General features: G+C 42.1%; 1 protein-coding gene and 1 long non-coding RNA gene across 2 annotated transcripts; one reads left to right on the forward strand and one right to left on the reverse strand.

Annotated features, from left to right (window-relative positions):
- The first annotated feature begins 120 nt into the window (after positions 1–120).
- On the forward strand, positions 121–6,747 carry ndufa10 (NADH:ubiquinone oxidoreductase subunit A10). Its single transcript, XM_020617116.1, has 10 exons — positions 121–255; positions 1,315–1,483; positions 1,778–1,993; positions 2,217–2,303; positions 2,576–2,697; positions 2,951–3,030; positions 3,142–3,196; positions 3,277–3,362; positions 3,567–3,675; positions 6,545–6,747. The coding sequence occupies exons 1-10, from the start codon at positions 196–198 to the stop codon at positions 6,611–6,613; spliced, it is 1,053 nt and encodes a 350-aa protein (XP_020472772.1). The 5' UTR covers positions 121–195; the 3' UTR covers positions 6,614–6,747.
- Positions 6,748–7,245: 498 nt separating this feature from the next.
- Positions 7,246–9,018, reverse strand: LOC109969896 (uncharacterized). The gene is made up of 3 exons (XR_002276332.1): positions 8,596–9,018; positions 7,928–8,118; positions 7,246–7,618 (listed from the first exon to the last, which is right to left on the reverse strand). It is a non-coding gene; the product is annotated as an uncharacterized LOC109969896 (long non-coding RNA).
- Positions 9,019–13,158: the final 4,140 nt, after the last annotated feature.

The raw sequence follows: 13,158 nt of genomic DNA on the forward strand, positions 1-13,158 counted from the left end.
TTATATATATCAATTTTATTTAGACTTTGCTGTTAATAGAATTAAATAATAAATTTGGGCAAATGACTACGCAAGCTCACACGTATATTGTATGAGTCACGACTGGCAAAGGCCTTACCTCTGACGTATAAATCAGTCGCCGGAAGACGCTGATTTTTCGGGTCAGGTCGGGAGGCTTTTGGAGGGCAGCTAATCATGGCCCTGAGGGTGATCCAGCGGGTCAGTCCTTTCATAGTGGTGAATACCGCACATAAGGTAAAGACAGAGAACATACAGAGTCGGACCCTTTTCTTGGTCGACATAACGCTTCTAACTCACAAGGGCAAGTTCACTTCCTGACGGCTAGCATCACAGTTATCATCAGGCTAGCCAGCCTTTGCTTTGTTTACAGCTAAGAAGTCAACAAAACAAGCTGCCAGTGCATCGAAGTAGTTAGATATTATTACGGAGTAAAGTTAGACGTATAAATCCCTACAAAATTGCAGGATAGAGAAAGTCGAGATAGCTCTTTGCCGCTATGCTGTTTTGTTAGCTGGTTCCGATATGTTACTAGTGAGAGTCATCCAAAAAATGTGATGATTTTAAATGTCGTTAGCCCTGTTAGTTACCTCAGCACTCCATAGTTTAGTCACTTAGTCATTCCGTTGATCACACGTGTATCTGTTATTCGGCGCTGTTATTTTCGTGTTCTTTCAGATGTCTGCTGGTAACTTAGTCCGGAATGATAAATGATGTTGGATCCAAGGCAACGTTTAGTTGAATTTAGACAAGTGTAACCACAACATGGACAAAGAAGCAGAGTGCTGAGTTCTTTATTGGGGCTAACCTGCAAGTGCTGACAAATGTACACTTGTCAGTAAAGTAACGTTAGGTACCGGTTGTCTACCCACATGACATGGACAGCATATTAGAAACATTTGTGAATACAGCCATTGATTAGCACCACAAACTACAACCTTCAGAATGACCATAAGGTTAAATCACTCCCTTTCTAATACAGTTCAAATAAAATCTCAACATTATAACCTTAATCAAAGTAGAATTTATTGGAATAATCTTATTCTGGTGCACAAGAAAAACCAGCAAATGGTGTGTATAATGTAAATCCATGTTTGCCTTGGACTTTTAACTAATTATTTGTCACTGATTGTTCATAAGTTAACCTACAGTAAACTTGGGGCAGGGTAGTGTTTCACAGCAGAAGTACTTGGTTGGTTGCTTTGCTCCGGGGCCCACTAGTACAGTAGGTTACTCTCAGTCTGGGATGTATTAATCCCATGTTATCAATTAAACAATATGGTTTTTGTTTTTCAGGCAAATGTCCACACAAGTTCAGTGAGAAGCCTAAAGTATGGCTGGTTGTCCTATGTGATGGGTGAGCGAACGACGCCGCGGTTGAAGCAGAACAGTAAAATCTTCTCTGTGGATGGCAACTTGGCCTCAGGGAAAGGAGCCCTGGCCCAGAAACTGGCAGACAGGCTGGGTAACTATCTGACTGCAGGGGATCCTTCTCTTTATATCTATGATAAGCTAATATTGTCTGATATCAGCCAGCCAATTCATTTTTCTTGCTCTGTTATGGACATAACTGCATTACAGGCATAATATGACATTTTGTGAAATATGCTGCTATCTTAGTGGGAGCTTAGTGGGAGCTAAACAATTGGATTATGGTGCACCTATAAACACATTGTTTGACTGAGCTGATATTTCTATGGAAAGCCAATGTGGGTAGGATTTGTGGGGCATACAGTAGCTTATTATTTGGTATTTACAGGGATGCTCTATATGCCCGAGCCTGATACCTTCTACATGGACAAGATGACCGGAGAGAAGGAGCCACTCCCTGTTGCCTTCAATGGGTTGTGCAGTCTGGAGAAGTTCTACACAGACCCCAAAGCTGCTGATGGGAACAGCTACAGGCTGCAGTTGTGGATGTACAACATGAGGCTGCTTCAGTACTCTGACGCCATTGAACACCTGCTTACCACAGGTATTACTGACTCACTGTAGCTTCCTGTGCTCAACGAACAAAGGAATCAGGCTTGAGATGTGCACTTCACTGTCCTGTTAGATTATTTACAGAGCAAACACTGTACATCTGAAGTCTGCAACCCTTGTGATATCATTAGATTGATTCAGAAATATTCGTTAATCAGTGTATTTATGCCAGAATGAATAATTACCCATGTGTTTCCTGATCTTCCATGTTTAAGGCCAAGGTGTGATACTGGAGCGCTCCCCCTTCAGTGACATGGTCTTCCTGGAGGCCATGTTCAAACATGGCTACATCAGGAAAGAGGGTGAGTATTGCAGTGTCACTAACAAAAAAGACAGAGACAAATCATCTTAATTTAAACTCTCATTAAAATTAAGATGCTCAATCCATAAAATATAAGATCGTTTATATCTTTTTTCAACACTATCGAAAGTATTGACATGCTTTTCCAGTTTCAGCTCTGGTTTCAGTTAGATACATTGCTAAAATAATAAAAAGAAAAACTTTAGTTATGATGTGTAAAATGTGTAGTCCACACATTACACATGTTTGACAAAAAAATCCTGTGGCTTGCAGGTGTGCAGCACTACAATGAGATCAAAGGCATTAGCATCTGTGAGTTCCTGCCTCCACACCTTGTCATCTATGTAGACGTTCCAGCTGAGGAGGTGCAGAAGAAGCTGAAACAGAGTGGCAAGGTAGTGAGGCACACGGTGAAACCACAGGACACTCATCTGTGGAGGATCCTGTAATGTCAGATATTTTAGTCTGACTCATTAACTCTCAGTAGAGGGCATTCTATTGAAACAACAACCAAAGCCAAATAACCACTTCAGAGGACTGGATACATGTGTTGGACCTAGATGGTATAAAGTGGGATGTTTTCATCAGGCTGTTGAAGTGTAGCATGAACTACTGATGCTGATTAAAACGGAATCTCTGTATTCTCAGTCCTATCTTCAGAACGTGCCTCTGACTTACTTGAAGAGCATTGAGGATAGCTATAAGAAGTCTTTCCTGCCCCAGGTCAGGTAAAGTCACCTTATGAATGACAGATGTATATAAGATACAGTATGTGACCACTGTAATTTGCTATCAAAGTTGAGTTTTCACCTGAACAGAGGTTTGTGTGTGTCTTTTAGTGAAACATCAGAACTACTCGCTTATGATGCAGCCCAAGCCCAGGATGTTGAAAAGGTCAGATCTGTAACTTTTTGGACATTGTTTTGACTGACCTGTTACTGTAGACGACTCATTTCTTGCTTGCTGTGCTGCAGGTGGCAGAAGACATTGAGTATTTGAAGTTTGACAAAGGGCCATGGTTGGAGCAGGATGACACCACCTACCACCACATGAGGATGCTGTGAGTCCTCGTTACCCATGTTCAGACTGAGGAATGTGAACTCTAGATTCACAGCCCCTGTCACTGTTTATCATACTTGTGCTGAATATGCAAAGTACCTGCAGAAACTTGTGCTGAGAGCTGAAAATGCAGATTTGTTCTGATTGTCTTTTGTGTGCAATAGTCCTTTCAATGTTTTTGTGGTATTATCACCGTGTTTTACAGTGTGGAAGACAAACAAAGTGTGGCAAGCCTGACTTGTATACCAAAGTTTCTGCCAGAGATAACCATCGGGGCCCTAGAGAGCGACGAACTGTACTATGCCTATAAATCGGTATGTAGAGACAAGATGTTCAATTTTACCAACACCCCCCCCAAACAAACATTGTGTCTATATACAGTATATCACAGAAGTGAGTACACCCCCTCACATTTTGTAAATATTTACGTATATCTTTTCATGTGACAACACTGAAGAAATGACACTTGGCTACAATGTAAAGTAGTGAGTCTACAGCTTGTATAACAGTGTAAATGTGCTGTCCCCTCAAAATAACGCAACACACAGCCATTCATGTCTAAACTGCTGGCAACAAAAGTGAGTACACCCCTAAGTGATAATGGCCAAATGGGGCCCAAAGTGTCAATATTTTGTATGGCCACCATTATTTTCCAGCACTGCCTTAACCCTCTTGGGCATAGAGTTCACCAGAGCTTCACAGGTTGCCACTGGAATCCTCTTCCACTCCTCCATGATGACGTCACGGAGCTGGTGGATGTTAGAGACCTTGCGCACCTCCACCTTCCGTTTCAGGATGCCCCACAGATGCTCAATAGGGTTTAGGTCTGGAGACATGCTTGGCCAGTCCATCACCTTTACCCTTAGCTTCTTTAACAAGGCAGTGGTCATTTTGGAGGTGTGTTTGGGGTCGTTATCGTGTTGGAATACTGCCCTGCGACCCAGTCTCCAAAGGGAAGGAATCATGCTCTGCTTCAGTATGTCACAGTACATGTTGGCATTCATGGTTCCCTCAATGAACTGTAGCTCCCCAGTGCCGGCAGCACTCATGCAGCCCCAGACCATGACATTCCCACCACCATACTTGACTGTAGGCAAGACACACTTGTCTTTGTACTCTTCACCTGGTTGCCGCCACACACACTTGACACCATCTGAACCAAATAAGTTTATCTTGGTCTCATCGGACCACAGGACATGGTTCCAGAAATCCATATCCTTAGTCTGCTTGTCTGCAGCAAACCGTTTGCGAGCTTTCTTGTGCATCATCTTTAGAAGAGGCTTCCTTCTGGGACGACAACCTTGCAGACCAATTTGATGCAGCGTGCGGCGTATGGTCTGAGCACTGACAGGCTGACCCCCCACCCCTTCAACCTCTGCAGCAATGCTGGCAGCACTCATACGCCTATTTCCCAAAGCCATCCTCTGGATATGACGCTTAGCACAGGCACACAACTTTCTTGGTCGACCACAGCGAGGCCTGTTCTGAGTGGAACCTGTCCTGTTAAACCGCTGCCCAAGAGGGTTAAGGCAGTGCTGGAAAATAATGGTGGCCACACAAAATATTGACACTTTGGGCCCCATTTGGCCATTATCACTTAGGGGTGTACTCATTTTTGTTGCCAGCAGTTTAGACATTAATGGCTGTGTGTTGCGTTATTTTGAGGGGACAGCACATTTACACTGTTATACAAGCTGTAGACTCACTACTTTACATTGTAGCCAAGTGTCATTTCGTCAGTGTTGTCACATGAAAAGATGTACGTAAATATTTACAAAATGTGAGGGGGTGTACTCACTTCTGTGATATACTGTATACATTATATGTTTGTCAATTACAAACAGTACTGCTGCTGTCTTGTTACTTAATGGGCGACACAAATACAGATGTACAGTGTCTATGATCATTTAATATGAGCCAATATATTAGATCCTGCAGATCAGCCTGAGACCTCCCCCAGTGAGTTGTTACTGCTGGTTGCTACTATTGGCTCTCTGTGTTGTGTTCAGTTACGTTACAGCAGGAAGAGTTTTGTTTAGTTTTCTTATCCGAGGACAAGTCACATGGGCTTGTGTTGAGCATTTTATTAAAACCTACTAAATCAAAGCTAGGAACGCTGCTGCCTTCATTTAATCCTCACTGTTCTTTCTGCATTCTATTTAATCATTTCTCTGCCTTCTCCCATGTGAAGCCCATGTGCCACCATGAGCGTGATTGAACTCATTTTCTTCTGCTGAAATATTGAATGACTTGTAGTTACAAGAACGCAAATGCTAGATGTGGAATTTTCTGCCAGGGGTTTTAGTATCATCAGTCTCACAGAGAAACATTTGTGTCTGACCTTTCTGTTTATTGACTGGAGACATTTTAGTCTCCCCTGCCTAATAATCAGGCTGTGTAATTCTACAGGAGGATGTGACCTGACATTCTGCTGTGAGCCTGGATCTGAGTGGAGAGAATGAGAAATTGTGACATATGGTGGCACAGTTTCACTTAAGGGGTTTTTCAATTATAGGAACCTACTGAAACGTAACATGCCGACTAACTTGTCACTGGTTCTGCGTTTGTTTCACTACACTCAGCCTGCTTTGGAGGTAATGTCCGGGAGATAAATTTCAGCACCCCTCAGGAGGTAGTACTGAAATCAAATACCAGGAATGTGGGGGGTTGGGGGGGTACATGTGCACAGAGCAGTTGCTGGTGCCTGGTTAAATGTCCACGTCTTCACACCTCAAGCATTACAATTACACGCAGCGTGTGTGAGAAGGGAACAGCCCCTCCCTCCTCTAAACAGAGACCGACTGAGAGGCTATGGTTGGTGATGGGAAGTACGGGGGTGCACCGCTCGTTAGCTTCCAATAGTGGAAATGCAGCATTAGAACATTCAAGTTGACAGAGTCAAATCATGGATGACTGTTTGCAGCACTGATGTCACAGAGCTTCTATAGTGTATTTTATGGGAAAAGCAAACACTGTCTGATCATAAAAACACCTTAACATACGCTACTTACATTCACATGAGACAAATCTAACATTTGACAAGTTTAGTGACAAACTATTTCTGAAAACAGTAATTTTGTGATGATCAAATAACTCTCCAGCATTACTGGAAAATTAAATGAACTGCACGGGTTCAACGTTCAGTCTTTTATTAGTCATCGTTTTGTTTTTTTGTCCATGCAGCTGCCTGGGAAGTTGTATGCCCCTGGTTATAATGCAGACATTGGGGACAAACACATCTGGCTGAAGTGAGGTCACAGGTCTGTCGCTGGCCAATCTGCTCCCTGGGTGAACTCTGGACATCTTGTCCATTATTGATCCACCTGTCTTCTGTACATCCCAAATAATTTGCATGTATTAAAGAAATAAAATTTGAATCTAGTAAATGTTTTGCCTTTTGTTCTGACTCTGAGATGAGAAGATCAAAATTACACAGGATGCTGAGAACAGAGCGGGTCACTCTCCCAGATGTAGAAAAGCATTGTGGGTACAGACTCCAGCTGTTTTGCAGGTATTGTTTCACACTACGCCCCCATATGTAGCAGTAAGAATATTTTAAGTGCTGATATACAGCATTTGTACCAAGACTAGTTCTGCTGTAACAGCTATTTACTATGTGTTAACTGTTTATAATCGCAGAACAACCAGTATTTAAGACATTAAGTCAGCATGTAACTGATCTAAGAAAGTGCAAAATACTTCAACTCATTATGAAATACTTTCATTTTATTCCTCGTGGTGCATTTCTATGTTTGAATAGATGTTTATAAAAAATTTTTTTTTCTAGTTTTGTAGTCTCCCCCCCCACTGCCCCCTTCAACCAATCACATGCTCCCAAACTCTGTCAAAGCTCAATAAGTGTGCTTATTTGAACTTCAGTTTTATTTTGAAAGACTGGGCCTGTGATGATTACTTTGTGATCCTATTTGTTGGAGGAGGCTCTTGTAATCAAGAACTGATCACCAGCACAGATATAAGGATAACCTGGGCTCAGCAGCGTGCGGATGAGAGGTGTAGGTAAAGCTCCAATATCTTGCTTCCTGCTACCAGGTTGTAGCATAAATCTCACTCAGACCTCAGACACATCACCTTCCCTGCCTACACCACGCAGTCTGGTACTGCACCAGGAATATACAATCGATGCAGCTTATTAGAGTGCTCACCAGTGGAGAACAGGTTGCAGGCAGGCTGCGACACATACAAGGTCCCACATATCAATGGCCTTGGGGACTGGGGGGGGGGACGATCCCTGAAGCCCTGAGGTTGACGGAAGGGCAAAATATGAGCAATGTTGAGAATACACAAGATCACACCATAGGCCTATCCTGTCACCAGATGTGAATTGCAATGTTCAATTCAATATATGTGTGGAAGAATCACACATTTTAGTCAGAAGCTGGATTATAGCTGGTTAGTTTTTTCCTGAAGGGCTGCTTCTCAGGGCACCAAAAACCCTGTGCACATGCTGAGGCACAGGAAGACACAGCCAAGTTTTCAGTTCAGTTATCATGACCTGCCATAGAAATAGGATAATCCTTTCATTAATGTGTGCTGCATATGGCTCACCAGGTAAGAGAATGATCAAAGGTACTTGTACTAATGATCAAATCCCAGCTGCAGACAATGTCCTACTGTGTCTCTCGAGTCTTCTTTTTGTTGCATCTCAGACACATGGTCCTGAAGCTGCAGCATTAAAGGAACCAAACCAAGCTGCTGTCTTCTGAATCCAGAGCCCCAATTCTCTCCAGTCTGGGCTCCTGAAAGGAAAAGTGATGCTACCGTCACAAGCTCTCAGTTCTGTTATGCTGACAGAAAATACAAAAGCTTTATGAGGAAACATGCACTGCCACTACAGCACAAAGCTTAATCACCAGAGAGACTTTATTGATCTCTCTCTCTCTCAGCATCTCCTTTTAATTCCCGTGTGATGCAGAGATGTGATCTGACCAGAAAACTGTTCTGACTGTATAAATCTAAACTCAGCCACCTGTAATTAACTGGGAATTCCATCAATGACCTCACCATTACTGAGGCTTCAACATGAAGAAATATTAATACACTATTTGTAATTAAATTCATTGGCCTAAAATATTCAGAGAGCACTAATAGACTCTCAAAGGAAGTGGTGTTAAGTTCAACCCCTTCATTATTCTGTCTTATTAATGAGCGACTCCTAATTATCACAGTAAGCCTCCAGCCCCATTTGCTCCTCTGGTGCAAAACATGCTGCTCACAGCTCTGGACGTGACACATTGGATGACGCCTTCCAGGTTCACAAAAGTTCTGCTTTCTGAGACAGCGAGGTAGCTGGGAGCCAAGACCTTGTGACAGCACCCATGCCCAGAAAGAAGTCTTCCCCTGGGACAGGGACCTGGTCCAGCCTCTGTAAACTCTGGAAGTTGATGAAAGTTCTGCCAGCCACAGAAGAGATGTTTTTCTCTTTCTTCACTTCAGACTTCAAGTGCTCTAAAGGGAGTTCTGGCAGAGGGATCCTGGACAGATCCAAACACTGTATTGAATGGGAAGTCGATGAGAGCAGTGGAGAAATTTCTCTTCAGGCAGCTGCTGTATTTCAGGTCTGGGAGACAGCTACATCCTTTATAACAAGCTCAGACTGCCCTAGGAACTGATGAGGTGAGGCATGAGAGAAGGAAAAGTAGCCTGAAGGTAGAGGGAAAGAAAGAAAGAAATGCTTGTTACAACTGTTTCTAGTCTAATAGATTGTCAGTTAACATAGAGTATAGTATGTACAGTACACTACTTCACCTTAATTACTGCTAAATGACTGATTACATCAACAGAAAAGGTGCAAGTTAAGGGTGAACAAAACAAACATCTACACCACAAGTCATTTAGAGTGTCAGAAAGGAACCAGTGTGACAGTCAGCAGACAGTGGAGGCTGGACAGGGGCTGTCTGTTTGCACTGCCAGAGCCAGTGCTTCAGGCCTAGCCAGACAAAGAGAGTGGGAATAATTGACAGCACAGCAGCCTGGTGCAGTCACATTCAGCTAACAGAGGATGGAAAACGAAGTCTGGCGAAAGGCTGGAGCAGTATCCTGTCTGGTATAATGTGATACTGAGGTCTTATCAGTAGTGAGACTAGGCTGAGAAAAAGGTGGACATTTTCACACAGTTGATGTGTAAATCTACAGAGTGGACTGGGAGCAGAACCCACAATCTGTAGGGGAATTAAATGCAGCACTGATTATGTAACTGATACCTTTGTAAGGGAATGTTTTAGACCTGTAGCCTGGGATTACTGCTCGCCGTCATCCTCCTCAGGTCAGAAATGTATGAACTAATTCTGCACACTAAGTAGAGGGCCCGTAGGTGAAGCAGCAGCTTGGAATAACATGAGACATCTGTTAATTAAGACAATGCACATTATCCACACTGCAGTGATCTTAACTTTCATTTCCTAAAAGAACCCATTTTTTAACTGCAACAAGTGTCCCAGTGTCTGAGTAGTCAAGATGGTATCTAGGAGCAGCAACACCAAAGATCTGAATATGACCAGGGACCTTTGCTGCATCACTGTCCCTCATGTTCTGTCATCATCTAGCTACAGTTGCTGTCTAGACTTTAAGTACACATTCGCTGCCTTGCTAACCTCACAGGAATGTCTGTAGAACAATCCCAGGAGGATGCATTTTGGGGAAATATGCCCAATGTTTTTCCTGCAGAAATCAGGTGCAGAGATTTATACAACTGTGCACTGTCAGTCAGTCAACAGGCAGCAGCTGGGTAGATTAGCTTTGCACAAAGTCGGCTTGGCAAATAGCACCACAAACACCCACTAATTAATATATTTTGTTTCTTTAATCCCTGCAAAAAGTCTAAAAACCACCGGGCGCTATTGTCAGGCAACCAGCGGAGATCCCGGGGCGTCATCACTTGGCTGGATGACTGCTGGATGCATTAATGAGCAGCTGTTTGCTAAGATGTTCACTCAACTAACTCTTTGTTAAGGTGATAATTGCTATGTCAACATTCTGCTGTCCAGAACTGGAAAAAAATCTGCCAGTCCTGCTGTAACTTTGTAGAATTTCATACCGTTTAATATTTATATTTGTTAGTTATACTAGTGCTTCTTCTTTGAGATATATTCTGACCCCATAGAAGTTTCACAGTTAAATCTAAAGGCAATCTGATTATTAACCCATTTATTTTACACTCCACACCGTTACTTTGATAAAATCACACTATCCTGCTATTATGAATTATTTCATCTATATACTGTACTTTTTCTAAACTCCACCTGCTTTGCCTCGGCCCAAGAGATTCAGTAAGACAGTCATAAATGAAGACAAAAATTTAAGGACAAAAAGTCCTGTCATTAATCAAAGTCCCGAGTTTGCAGCATTTAACTGAATGGGTTTCTAGGTTTTAGAGGCAAATGACGGCAGCAGGAGCTTTGTCATGCATTAGGGATTTGGGAATTGACATCCTCGTGAAGCACTTCACTAAAGGCGGACTTTAACCTTTCATCTAAAACTCACAGCCTCCAGGATTAAAACTAATTTAACGCTATACAGCAGACTGATATTGAACATATTGCACCAGAAAGCAAACTTTGTTCCATAGAAATGCCTTGGGAAGCCTCGCAGTGACTCAATGATGGAGCTGAGGGAAGATTACTGGTGCACGGGTTCATTTCTCAGCTGCAATGAGCTATGGCTGCTGCTCAGCATCACGGGAGCCCCTGAGCCTGCATGGCAAAAAAAAAAAAATAAAATAAAAAAGAAACAGAGCAAGAGGGAACAGGAAGGGGATGTCAGGCTAATCTGCATTGTTAATTACCATTTATTAAGCACCTTAACATAAACTCTTAATAAAATAATGTCCTCATGCTCTGATTCAGGGAGGCTCTTTATATATGGAGGTCTGGAAATGAAGCTGGTGGCATCCCAGCAGGCGTCAGCATGGAGGCAGCAGATGGCAGTGTTGCTATCCACAAGCCTGCAGTCTGAGGGCATTGTCTAGGAGAAGGGATTGTTTTGACACTGTGTGCAGCTCTGGGCACATCTGCCTCTGAGTTACATCACCACAATGCAAAACACACATCGTCAAATACATGTGACAGTCCCCATATTTAGCATGCTTATACATATATAATCATTTCAAATGCAGTTGTTATTTGTTAACAACTATAACTCCTCCTGTGGGCATTTACTCCACAGGAAGCATTCTAGTTGTAATGCAATGCACACTGCATGACAACTGTAATAATATACGTCTTTAAAGGAGAGGTATAATTGTTGACAAACACTTTATATTATTAAGCACTTAAAGCTGCCTGAAACTACATTATGGTGTCTTATAAACCATTGTATAGTTACAAACACTTCATAGGGAGACAAAGTAAAATGTTCCTTGTGAATTTGTGTGACCACCTTTCTCTCCTTCCTTTGGCTGTTATTTCTGAGATGTGTGCACAGAGCTGTAAAGTGAGAGCAGCCGCTGGCGACTGAAACATTCTCCCTGAGGTACATTTCTATTGTAATATTTTATTTTACTGATATCCTCAATATTAACCAGCATAAAATGCAGGAGGGGTCTCAGGAATGAAGAACAGTACTAGAGACAGATGAATATCTTCAACTGTGGCTCTGAGAAATCATCTTTTTCTGATGCTGAAAGTACAAAAATGTCCATAAACCATTGCAGCTACAGAGACACGGCCAGTCATCAGTGAAATCAGAGCTGCTTTGTTGTTTCAGTTGGGAACACTACATCAAAATTGCTGACTTCACCCAAAATTGAGGCAAAGCTAAAATGTCTGGCACAACTTCACCCACTGTCAAGGTGCAAAGATGAGGAAAAATAAACTGAAAAGGTCAAAACTGCAGTAACACTTGCAGTGTATAGAACAACCTTGTCGCAAGATCAATGTGTTTCAGCTTGCAGCCTTTGTCGGGGTCTGTTAAAGACATCAAGAGTCATTTAAGGTCCTCCATGGAAGACCTGTGCACCACACAGGTCAAAATGAGGGCAGAGAAGACCCCTCACACCCCGGACACAATCTGTTTGAACTCCTCCCCCATGGGCGGTGCTAGAGGTCACTGTGCACCAAAACAACCAGACACAAGGACAGTTTCTTCCCCTGGGCTGTCACTCTGATGGACACTTAACCCGTGACTGTGTGACAGAATGGCCAGAATGACAACCCTCAGTGCAACACCTCTAAATATACCTTTGTATATATCTATCTGGAAATGTGAATCTAAACTGTCTCTATATACACATATATTTTATATTTAGAAGTACTTGATTTTTATTTTCCTAAGGCACGTTCCTTTTCTTGTTCTCTCTTTTTTATCTTGTTTGCTCGTTGCCTTATGGAAGGACACTGTACCAGAGTCAAATTCCTCCTGTGTCCAACACACATGGCCATTGAAGCTGATTCTGATTGAGAAGAATTGATGAGAAAAGTGGAAAAGAAATGTATACAATCAATCAGAAACAACCATATACATGTCAGTCAATGAAAACATGCACTGAAGTGGGTACAGGCCAATCACATTCTCACATTGGTAGAGGCAAAAGGTGCATCTCATTTCTAAGAAATATTTTACCTTCAGAGTTTATTTACAGGTACTAGATATTAACAAATTTTATATTTATGTTTTCCATTGTTTCCTTGTCTACACTCGATTATATTTAATTATATTTATTATATTTATTATACCCTTTTTCTCCTCTTTATTTCATATGTTGTATTGTAGCTCCAATTTTTTTATATTTTGTTGTGGTCCCCTATTTTTTTTGTTATGATTTGTTGGGTTTTTCCATTTAC

This window comes from Monopterus albus, unplaced genomic scaffold, assembly GCF_001952655.1.
Source record: "Monopterus albus unplaced genomic scaffold, M_albus_1.0 scaffold185.1, whole genome shotgun sequence".
NCBI lineage: Eukaryota > Metazoa > Chordata > Actinopteri > Synbranchiformes > Synbranchidae > Monopterus > Monopterus albus.

Coding starts and splice junctions, on each gene's coding strand:
- ndufa10 (XM_020617116.1), top strand. CDS start 196: ATGGCCCTGAGGGTGATCCAGCGGGTCAGTCCTTTCATAGTGGTGAAT. Junction 3,197..3,276: donor AAGCCCAGGATGTTGAAAAG/GTCAGATCTGTA, acceptor GCTGTGCTGCAG/GTGGCAGAAGACATTGAGTA. Junction 3,676..6,544: donor TGTACTATGCCTATAAATCG/GTATGTAGAGAC, acceptor TTGTCCATGCAG/CTGCCTGGGAAGTTGTATGC.